The 12,042-nt window shown below is 42.1% G+C and overlaps 1 protein-coding gene across 1 annotated transcript; it reads left to right on the forward strand.

Moving 5' to 3' along the window:
* Positions 1-4,463: 4,463 nt before the first annotated feature.
* Positions 4,464-11,840, forward strand: LOC137049745 (heme-binding protein 1-like). The gene is made up of 4 exons (XM_067428375.1): positions 4,464-4,679; positions 5,857-5,995; positions 10,192-10,372; positions 10,737-11,840. The coding sequence occupies exons 1-4, from the start codon at positions 4,602-4,604 to the stop codon at positions 10,912-10,914; spliced, it is 576 nt and encodes a 191-aa protein (XP_067284476.1). The 5' UTR covers positions 4,464-4,601; the 3' UTR covers positions 10,915-11,840.
* The last annotated feature ends 202 nt before the right edge of the window (positions 11,841-12,042 follow it).

Genomic DNA, 12,042 nt, shown 5'->3' on the forward strand with positions numbered 1-12,042 from the left:
ATTTGTCACCGATATGTAATATTTATATGTGCAGTTACTTAATAATGGTGTGTTAAACGTATAAAGGTTTATGTACCTAATTAAAATAACTATTACTATGCTCTGCAAGTGGAAGTGGAAACTATGAAATAAGCATATTATTTTAGCACCAGGAGCTCCACCCATTCGGTGTATACGCGTGTGTGTAAGTGATGTGGACAAGGCTGAATGAGTGCAGCAGAAGTTCATTGATTTGAGTGTATAGAATATTTTAACTCTGGTTTTCAGTGGTTTTATTTGTTCGATAAATGCTGTTCTCATTGGGTTTGTTCAGTACACTGCGAAATATGATGAGTTTATTATTTGCATTGACTAAAGAGTCTAGTGGAAATTAATGTTAATCCCCTCCTGTTATCCTTTATTTAGTTACAAATTGGTATTAATGTTAAACCTGTATTTTTATTTGGCACTTAAAGTACAATCTGTCACGAAATGGTACATATTAATGGATAAATTCTTATTTAATACTCCACATGACGGCTTATGTGCATATTATGAGTTTAGTGCTGATTATTGATGTCCATAATGAAAAGAGATTGATAGAATATTATGGGATGTAAAAGGAAGGAACCTAAAAAAAATAATTTATTTCATAGGGCTGGGTATCAATTCCCATGTTCCCATTCGACTCCATTTGACTCGATGAATATAGATTTAATACAAATTAAGTTTACGGATGGTTAATTAATGAAAAGAATTAAGAGCCCCAGACCTGCATATTAAACACCTGACATTAAAACAGAGCCGACTCTAGAGTTCAACGTACAGACGTATGCGAGATGAAAAACTGGACCGGTCAGCACAGCCCAAACAGGTTCAGGTTAGGGTTAAGGTCAAACTAATGTAAGATCTCACAGCATTAGCTGTAACAGGGGAACATCCACAGGGAAACAGTCCTGCTGGGAGCTGCGAGCTTGTTAACCCATGGTTTATGCTTCTGTTTACAGCCATCTGTTCACATTATGTCAAAGAATCATGTTTAACAGTGAAAGTCCTGGAGGAAAACTACATTACCCATGATTCATTAAATCTGCTGCTGACTTTAGCCATCTATGTAGAATTACAGTCTTGTTCAAAATAATAGCAGTACAATGTGACTAACCAGAATAATCAAGGTTTTTAGTATATTTTTTATTGCTACGTGGCAAACAAGTTACCAGTAGGTTCAGTAGATTCTCAGAAAACAAATGAGACCCAGCATTCATGATATGCACGCTCTTAAGGCTGTGCAATTGGGCAATTAGTTGAAAGGGGTGTGTTCAAAAAAATAGCAGTGTGGCATTCAATCACTGAGGTCATCAATTTTGTGAAGAAACAGGTGTGAATCAGGTGGCCCCTATTTAAGGATGAAGCCAACACTTGTTGAACATGCATTTGAAAGCTGAGGAAAATGGGTCGTTCAAGACATTGTTCAGAAGAACAGCGTACTTTGATTAAAAAGTTGATTAGAGAGGGGAAAACCTATAAAGAGGTGCAAAAAATGATAGGCTGTTCAGCTAAAATGATCTCCAATGCCTTAAAATAGAGAGCAAAACCAGAGAGACGTGGAAGAAAACGGAAGACAACCATCAAAATGGATAGAAGAATAACCAGAATGGCAAAGGCTCAGCCAATGATCACCTCCAGGATGATCAAAGACAGTCTGGAGTTACCTGTAAGTACTGTGACAGTTAGAAGACGTCTGTGTGAAGCTAATCTATTTTCAAGAATCCCCCGCAAAGTCCCTCTGTTAAAAAAAAGGCATGTGCAGAAGAGGTTACAATTTGCCAAAGAACACATCAACTGGCCTAAAGAGAAATGGAGGAACATTTTGTGGACTGATGAGAGTAAAATTGTTCTTTTTGGGTCCAAGGGCCACAGGCAGTTTGTGAGACGACCCCCAAACTCTGAATTCAAGCCACAGTACACAGTGAAGACAGTGAAGCATGGAGGTGCAAGCATCATGATATGGGCATGTTTCTCCTACTATGGTGTTGGGCCTATTTATCGCATACCAGGGATCATGGATCAGTTTGTATATGTTAAAATACTTGAAGAGGTCATGTTGCCCTATGCTGAAGAGGACATGCCCTTGAAACGGTTGTTTCAACAAGACAATGACCCAAAACACACTAGTAAACGAGCAAAGTCTTGGTTCCAAACCAACAAAATTAATGTTATGGAGTGGCCAGCCCAATCTCCAGACCTTAATCCAATTGAGAACTTGTGGGGTGATATCAAAAATGCTGTTTCTGAAGCAAAACCAAGAAATGTGAATGAATTGTGGAATGTTGTTAAAGAATCATGGAGTGGAATAACAGCTGAGAGGTGCCACAAGTTGGTTGACTCCATGCCACACAGATGTCAAGCAGTTTTAAAAAACTCTGGTCATACAACTAAATATTAGTTTAGTGATTCACAGGATTGCTAAATCCCAGAAAAGAAAAAATGTTTGTACAAAATAGTTTTGAGTTTGTACAGTCAAAGGTAGACACTGCTATTTTTTTGAACACACCCCTTTCAACTAATTGCCCAATTGCACAGCCTTAAGAGCGTGCATATCATGAATGCTGGGTCTCATTTGTTTTCTGACAATCTACTGAACCTACTGGTAACTTGTTTGCCACGTAGCAATAAAAAAATATACTAAAAACCTTGATTATTCTGGTTAGTCACATTGTACTGCTATTATTTTGAACAATACTGTATATGCCATTGGAGAAAGGTCAAAAAAAGGGAAAAGGCTGTTTTTCCCCCCAAAGTTTGCAATCCTGTAACTGAAGAAGTATCAAAGATTTATAAATATAATTTTACATTGTTTTGTTGTTGTTGTTTTTAACAAACTCCTGGTTGGGTATATTCATTTTTAAGTCGCTGTATGGTTCATTTCCAGAGCCGTGGGGATCTAAATGCAGAACATTGCCCATATTCAATGGTTGAAACCCAAATGTGTGTCTCCTTGGACACAGCTGATGCTAAGTGTATTAAAAGGGCAATGTCTGAAGAACAAATCATGTTGATACTAGAAGTGTATCTTGTTTATTTCTCTGAAAACACAGAGAACATACTCCCCTGAGTGCTGAAATGGTCAAGTTAATGTCAGATGATCTTACCTCACTATGGTGCAACACTCTGAAGCTGATGACGTCACGTACGGATGGCCCTAATATAGTACATGCCAGCGGGCCAGTGACACACACACACACACGCTTCAGGCTCCAGTCGCGTTCCCATTGCGTCAGGATGACCCAACGTCTCCTTCCCTTGAAAGGGCACCAGGGCTATATTTATAACCCGAGCCAAGGTTTAATGCCTCCTAGGAAAGTGTGTTTGCATTTCTAGTTTCAGCATGATTGGTTATTCAGACATCCCTCTTTCAACACAATCAGTATCAGGCGTGTCCAAAGTGAGCCACATTTGGTTTTCAATCACTGAAAATGGGTAATATTCAACAACGGAGTCACATTTAGCTCTTCGTATCTCTGGAAATGAATCGCATAGGGCTTTAAAAATGAACATAGCTGAAGAGAAGTGTGGTTAGAACCAGAATCTAAAAGGATATCTAAATATGTTTAACACTTCTTGAGTTACAGGCATGCAAACTTAAGACAAAGACACGCAGGAAGTGCTTATTCCCCGTTATTCAAAAACGGAGCCACGTTTAGATCTTCATATCTCTGGAAATTAATCACATAGGGCTTTAAAAATGAACGTACCGGATGAAACATTTGCTTAGAGACATAATCTTAAAGGATATTCAGGTATCTTTAACAAATACTGGAGTTACAGGCAAGCAAACTTGAGACAAAGACACGCAGGAAGTGCTTATTTCCCATGCTATTCAACAACGGAGCTACATTTGGATCTTTATATCTCTGGAAATTAATCATATAGAGCTTTAAAAATGAACATACCTGAAGAAAAGTGTGATTAGAAACAGAATCTGAGAGTATATTCAGATATCTTTAATACTTCTTGAGTTACAGGCATGCAAACTTGAGACAAAGACATGCAAGGAGTGCTTATTCCCCATGTTTGAGCGCTAACCGTTGGCACATAATGCAGCACAGATTGATAAAGTCAACAGATTTCACTAATAGATCTGCCAATCTCTATGTGGGAATAAAATAATGATGCTGCCATCTTTCTAAAGTCATCTTTACACGCCTCTAATTCGGCTCCAGATCTCCGGTGGAAACGGTCATTTTGACCCTCCTAGATGACAATGCATTATCTGTGGACCACTGGTTGAGCTGACACTGAATGACCCTGTTGTGTGTCCTCTCTCTCTCTCTCTCTCTCTCTCTCTCTCTCTCTCTCTCTCTCTCTCTCTCTCTCTCTCTCTCTCTCTCTGTAGTTTGATTGATTGAATGTGGCGTTTTGTCTTTGGGCGTTAAACTCTCCGTCTCGTGTGGCTGAGTCACTGCGCTCCTCGCCGTATAACAGTAATAATAATCTGCGCTGTTTTCAGCTGAAAGCAGAGATGCAGCAGAAGGAGGAGGAGACGCTCAGCCCTCACAGCAGAGAGAGAGAGAGACGGAGAGACAGACCGACACACACCTGATGAAGCCAATGCGTTCAGCATGTTCGGCATGATCAGAAACTGGCTGTTCGGAGCCACTGAAGAGAGCGAGTACAAACTCCTGAGCACCGAGACCAAGGTAACACACACACACACACACAGTTTAGTTTAGTCTATATCATCAGATACACACCAAACATCTGCTTGTGTGTTTGCATTGTGGATTAAATAGCTTTAGTAATAAGTGTCAGCTTATAAAACTGAGATCGGGCTCTTCATCCCAAAGAAGTTAGAAAAGCAAGCCTGTTGATTGTTTTTCGTTGTGATTTTAAATTCATGTCAATTTAACTTGACTGTCACATCCATCGATCAATCATCTTTAATTCTATCGCTCTTCTCCAGCGCCGATTGTGTCAGAGCAGCTTCAGTGTTAAACAGGACAATACTGCAGCAGAATTAGATTTGGCTGTACAGTCGTTCTGGAGTAAACAGTGATGTTATCAGCTTATTTTAATTTATCAGAGAGAGACAATGTTGGCAGATCAGGATTAGAGTTTATAGAATTAAAGAAGACCTCATTAGTTATGTTATTTGTATATTTGTGACAGGAGATGTCACATGATGAAACATTAATACTAATGTATTGAAATGATAAAGTACTGTTGCTGTGATTAACATTCCCATGACTTTTGGCTAATTTACATATTTAATGCATATATTCATGTGAAATGGTAAACATCATAGTGTCTGAATGGCGATTTTTCAGGAAAATAACAGAAAAAGTTGACGTTGACTTCCTTCAAAGATGTGATGTTTGCAGTGAGACGCGATCATTTACACGCGTGAGCTCGTCACGTCAGGACTAACCTCAGAGATTAGGCTGAAATGTCACACAGCCGTGAGATCAGAGTCGTTAAAACACTCTTAATTACAGCCGACACACAATACACACACACACAGGGCAGTGTGTGAGACGCGCTACACGCGGTCAAATATGCATAATTAAACACACCAGCTAATATTAGCAAAGCAGCATTAATTACAGAGTCCAACTGACACCTAGACAGACCATAATTACAGCTAACACACTGTGATTATTATGGGATGGCGTATCACTGTTGCTATGGGATTCCATGCTATGGGCTGTGTGAGTCACGTGTGTGTGTGTGTGTGTGTGGCTGAAGGCATTTCTTCTGCTGGAACACATGAACACTGACTCACCTCTCTCTCTCTCTCTCTCTCTCTCTCTCTCTCTCTCTCTCTCTCTCTCTCTCTCTCTCTCTCTCTCTCTCTCTCTCTCTCTCTCTCTCTCTCAGGATGGTGTGAGTTACGAGGTGCGCCGCTACGATGCCAGTAAGTACGTGTGCTTGAGTCTGGAGGGGCGGAGCTTCGATCAGGTGTCAGGTGAGCTGCAGCGGAGGCTCCTCACCTACATGAGCGGCGGCAACCAACCAGGTGAGCCAATCAGAGCCCTGAAAACACACGGCAAATGGAGCGTCAGTTCTGCGGGAGCTCGTTTACGCGACTGAACAAAAAACTATTTATTACAATTGTTTTACAATTCTGACACTGTGAGTATACATTATGACTGGTGAGGTGAATAACACTGATGATCTCTTCATCTCCTGTTAGTGGGTGGGATATATTAGGCAGCAAGTGAACATTTAGTCCTCAGAGTTGATGTGTGTGAAGCAGGAGAAATGGGCAAGCGTTAGGATTTGAGCGAGTTTGGCCAGATTGTGACGGCTAGACGACTGGGTCAGAGCATCTCCAAAACTGCAGCTCTTGTGGGCTGTTCCCGGTCTGCAGTGGTCAGTATCTATCAAAAGTGCTCCAAGGAAGGACCAGTGGAGAACCGGCCACAGGGTCATGGGCGGCCAAGGCTCATTGATGACCGTGGGGAGCGAAGGCTGGCCCGTGGGGTCTGATCAAACAGACGAGCTACTGGAGCTCAAACTGCTCCAGAAGTTAATGCTGGTTCTGATAGAAAGCTGTCAGAATACACAGAGCAGCTCTGTTTGAGGCGTATGGACCAGTCAGGGTGACCTCTGACCCCTGACCCCGCTGAAAGCACCAACAGTGGCATGTGAGCATCAGAACTGGACCACGGAGCAATGGAAGAAGGTGGCCTGGTCTGAGGAATCACGTGTGCTTTTACATCATGTGGATGGCGTTTGATGAAGAGTGGACAGTTACTCATTTCTCTATGATGCAGTGCATCTCTACTCTGCCCCTGCTACATCCTTCAGACAGGGGCGTATTTGCCCAAATTAACTCATTAACCATGCTCTTTAGACCAAGGAAGCTGAGGCCCTACTTAAAACCACAATAAATAATTGGGAAGGGAGGCGACAAAGAGAAAGGGACACTCATGTTACCAAGCTCATACCCTGAGAAAAGGCACTCTCCAGAGACCCACTATAGCTAGCTATAACATTTATATAATCCTCCACTCGTGCTGATTGGGTAGACATGTTGATTACTGATTACTGACAGCTGGTTGGAATGACATGATTGGATTGAACTTGCTCCCCCTCAGCTTGTCTAATGAAACATCATTATATAAGAGTGATCTTCCTCTTCTGTCAGCACTTATGAACACGGATCATGCTAAAACAGGTTTATTGAAGGGGTAAGCATGTAGCCCTACTTCAAAACCCATCTAATAGTTGGGGAGGGAGGTATACAGAGTAGAGCGATGCTTGCGTACTGCGCACCATCATTTATATTACCCTGCATCAACCCTAAGAAGGTGCCAGTCGAGCGTTTACCCCTCCTTAAAACTCCAATATTTGGAGAGTAATAAGAATGTTCTGCCCATTCTACCAACACAGGTTAACTAGTCTATAACCCACCCAAGTCCCAGTCCAAATCTTGGAGCGACAGGTGAAGGGATCACTCTCCAATGCCTTAACTCAAAGTGCCTGGCCGAATACACAAATGCACCGTCTTCATTACACAATCAAGCACTGCTCACAAAGTGCAAAGAAACAGACAGCAGAGAGAGTGGTTTCCTGTTAACTTGCTCTATGCCTAGTTGCTGTAGCTACCACGAGAAAGAGAGTGTAAATAGTTTCTTGGCTCTGTAAACTACTTTACAGACCAAAGAGGTCAAAGTGTGAGATCGGAGCATCAAAGATTTTTCCATGGCAACTACATCAACCTTTAAATGGCCGAATATCTTGGGATTCAGGGTCTCATAGAGTCAAGAGTCATCTACCCACCTGCAACCCCACGATCGAAGGCGATTCATGCAGGAGGGGAGTTCTTTCACCACGGCTCATCACAGCGAATGCGTTCAGAGCGGCTTCCTGGCTCTGCAAGAAATAAAACTCAGATTTGTCAGATAAAATCTTTTGTATTTCGTGGCAGAAACAAGTTTCTGTAGTTTTCAGTTCCAACCCCAAGGATGCATCCTATGGGACTTGCACAGGCACTAGGGTCAAAGGCCTCAGCATAGAGCCCCGGGAGTAGAGTTGTGAGGGGGATACACAACATCCCCTCGGCTACGCCCTCATAGGCCTTACTAGTGCTTCGACAACATTTCCTGAGAGGCTCTGATTGGTTATGGACTAGTTAACATGTGTTAAGGTTGGTTATAGACTAGTTAACATGTGTTGGGGGTGAGGAATAGACTAGTTAACCTGTGTTTGGGTGGGTTATAGACTAGATAACCTGTGTTGGGGTGAGGTATAGACTAGTTAACCTGTGTTTGGATGAGTTATAGACTAGTTAACCTGTGTTGGGTGAGTTATAGACTAGTTAACCTGTGTTTGGTAAGTTATAGACTAGTAAACCTGTGTTTGAGTTATAGACTAGTTAACCTGTGTTTGGTGAGTTATAGACTAGTTAACCTGTGTTTGGTGAGTTATAGACTAGTAAACCTGTGTTTGAGTTATAGACTAGTAAACCTGTGTTTGAGTTATAGACTAGTTAACCTGTGTTAGGGTGAGTTATAGACTAGTAAACCTGTGTTTGAGTTATAGACTAGTTAACCTGTGTTTGAGTTATAGACCTAATTAACCTGTGTTTGAGTTATAGACTAGTAAACCTGTGTTTGGGTGAGTTATAGACTAGTTAACCTGTGTTTGGATGAGTTATAGACTAGTAACCCTGTGTTTGGATGAGTTATAGACTAGATAATCTGTGTTGGGGTGAGGTATAGACTAGTTAACCTGTGTTTGGATGAGTTATAGACCAGTTAACCTGTGTTGGGTGAGTTATAGACTAGTTAACCTGTGTTTGGTAAGTTATAGACTAGTAAACCTGTGTTTGAGTTATAGACTAGTTAACCTGTGTTTGGTGAGTTATAGACTAGTTAACCTGTGTTTGAGTTATAGACTAGTTAACCTGTGTTTGGTGAGTTATAGACTAGTTAACCTGTGTTTGGTGAGTTATAGACTAGTAAACCTGTGTTTGAGTTATAGACTAGTTAACCTGTGTTTGGTGAGTTATAGACTAGTTAACCTGTGTTTGAGTTATAGACTAGTTAACCTGTGTTTGGTGAGTTATAGACTAGTTAACCTGTGTTTGGTGAGTTATAGACTAGTAAACCTGTGTTTGAGTTATAGACTAGTAAACCTGTGTTTGAGTTATAGACTAGTTAACCTGTGTTTGGTGAGTTATAGACTAGTAAACCTGTGTTTGAGTTATAGACTAGTAAACCTGTGTTAGAGTTATAGACTAGTTAACCTGTGTTAGGGTGAGTTATAGACTAGTAAACCTGTGTTTGAGTTATAGACTAGTAAACCTGTGTTTGAGTTATAGACTAGTTAACCTGTGTTTGAGTTATAGACTAGTTAACCTGTGTTTGAGTTATAGACTAGTTAACCTGTGTTTGAGTTATAGACTAGTAAACCTGTGTTTGAGTTATAGACTAGTTAACCTGTGTTTGAGTTATAGACTAGTAAACCTGTGTTTGGGTGAGTTATAGACTAGTTAACCTGTGTTTGGATGAGTTATAGACTAGTAAACCTGTGTTTGGATGAGTTATAGACTAGTAAACCTGTGTTTGGGTGAGTTATAGACTAGTTAACCTGTGTTTGGATGAGTTATAGACTAGTAAACCTGTGTTTGGATGAGTTATAGACTAGTAAACCTGTGTTTGGATGAGTTATAGACTAGTTAACCAGTGTTTGGATGAGTTAGACTAGTTAACCTGTGTTTGGTGAGTTATAGACTAGTAAACCGTTGTTTAAAGTATTAAAGAAGTAGCATACAGCTCCGGGTATCCATATATGAATTTGTCCTCATTATTCTCACTACTTGAGCTACTGTTAGAGAATCAAGCAACAGCAGAGCTTCCTCCCGCCACGAGAGCCTCCCAGTCCCTCAAGAAGTCAGATTCTTCTTAAGGCAAGCCCACACATGAAAAGTGCTCAAATGGTGCAACAAGCAGTGATCCGGGGGTTTAGTCATAGATACAAATCCAGTCATGTGTTCTGGATCGAACCAAGCGGCTCCTGAAGACAAAAGGCTGAAAACAAAAGGCACCCGTATGTACGCATTGGCCATGTGTGACGTCTGCAGTGCATATTGTGTTTTTACTCGTGCTTCAGACACTGGCCACTTCCAAAGGGAAACCGTTTTCATGATGGATATACAGAGCTGAATGTAGTGAAAGGTTCATATCTAACGTGTTTTTGTCTCAGGTGAGGTCATGAACACACCCGTCCCCGTCGTCTTCACCGTGTTCCCGCGGGATGACGGCACGTTGAACCGGCGTTTGGTCGCCGCGCTGCGCATCCCATTGAGCTTCCAGACCAGCCCACCCACCCCGACAGACACTTCCATCCGGATCGAGGACCGGCCCGGGATAACCGTATACGTCCTGTGCGTACACACACACACACACACACACGTGTTTGAAGGGTTAGTTCACCCAAAAATGTAAACGCTGTCATTACTTCCTCCTGTGGTTGGCCAGCCGTCAGACCTCCGTTCATCTTCACACACAGATGAAGATATTAGTGTTGAAATCCGATGTCATTGGTGTCAATGAAGGCCTTTCTGAGCCATCAGATTTCAACACTAATATCTTCATCTGTGTGTGAAGATGAACGGAGGTCTGACAATTAATCACACAATTTACATTTTTGGGTGAACTAACGCTTAACCTCAGTCTGTGGTGACACACACACACACACACACACACACACACACACACACACACTGCTAACTCTGTCTCCCCCTGCAGGCAGTTCGGCGGGTTCGCAGGCGAGAGCGAGTTTCGCGCAGAAGCGTCACGTCTGACGTGCACGCTCGGAGACTCCGCCCCCTTCCAGCGTAAGCAATACCTGTGCTGTGTCTACGACCCGCCAATCAAACCCTACGGCCGAAGGAACGAGGTCTGGTTCCTGCAGGACGAGCCCTGAGGACCTCACACACATTAGCTATTATTCACATCGATAAAAGCACACGTGCTGCACAGTTCATCCATTAGGACTTCAGTCTCCGCTCTACTGTAGAATAGAGAGCCGACGATATTCTCTTTGAATCAGGGGCCTATTGCACAAAACAGGGATCAGGGATTAAGCTGGGATATCTTTGTGATCCTGGCTCAGTTTATCTGCTAATATACCGTTCTCTTATTACACGGCTCTGTGAAATACTTGATTCTGATTGGTCAATCGCACATTCCAGCGGTGTGTTATTCCCAGATAGCAACCGCTCATCCGGGTACTGCGAGTTATCTTGACCGGTTCTACTTCTGTGCTTAACGCTGGCGCCATCTTGTGGCTTAAACAGCCGTGGGTTACAATGGAAGACTTCAAGGCAGGTTTCCTTTATAAAGTTTTAAATATGGATATTTTTCTGACACAAACGCATCGATTGGAATCAGAAGGCTCTATTAACCCATCGGAGTCGTGTGGAGCACGTTATTTGACGGACAGCTGCATTTAATGGACTTCAAACACAGCTCCAACTACTGCTGGGATTAACGTTAGCCTGGACTTTTTAAATATAACTCTGATTGTATAGACCCCTTCAATGTTTGTAAACGTCGTAGTTGCGCGCGCAGCATGGGGTCAGAAAAGCAGCGCGGTCTACTGTAGTCAAAGTGAAAGCGCTAATGTAAAGACAGTCTGCAGCGTGCCACAGGCCAAACGGCCAGATATCAAACTTCACCGAACCATTGAATCAGTCTACAGTTTACAGAAAACATTTTGTTTGCGTATGGCTTAACTCTACCGTCGTTGTCACAATCTTGTAATCTCAAGACAATATTGTGTGTAATTTATTTGAGACTGGTAGCCGTGTAATAAGCGGGATAATGTTCACCCAGCCGGTTGTTATCGCAGAATAAACCCCTCAAGATCTAAACCTGATCACTCTGTCGGGGTTTATTCTGGCATAACAACCGGCTGGATGAACATTATCCCTTATTTAACATTATTGATCTTGGTGTGAGTGTGCCTTCAGGTTACGTTTACACGACAGCGGTGTACTATATTTTGCATACAGATGACAAGCTCACCGAGATATCCAGCTTAATCCCTTAT

The sequence above is a fragment of the Pseudorasbora parva genome, chromosome 2, assembly GCF_024679245.1.
Source record: "Pseudorasbora parva isolate DD20220531a chromosome 2, ASM2467924v1, whole genome shotgun sequence".
NCBI lineage: Eukaryota > Metazoa > Chordata > Actinopteri > Cypriniformes > Gobionidae > Pseudorasbora > Pseudorasbora parva.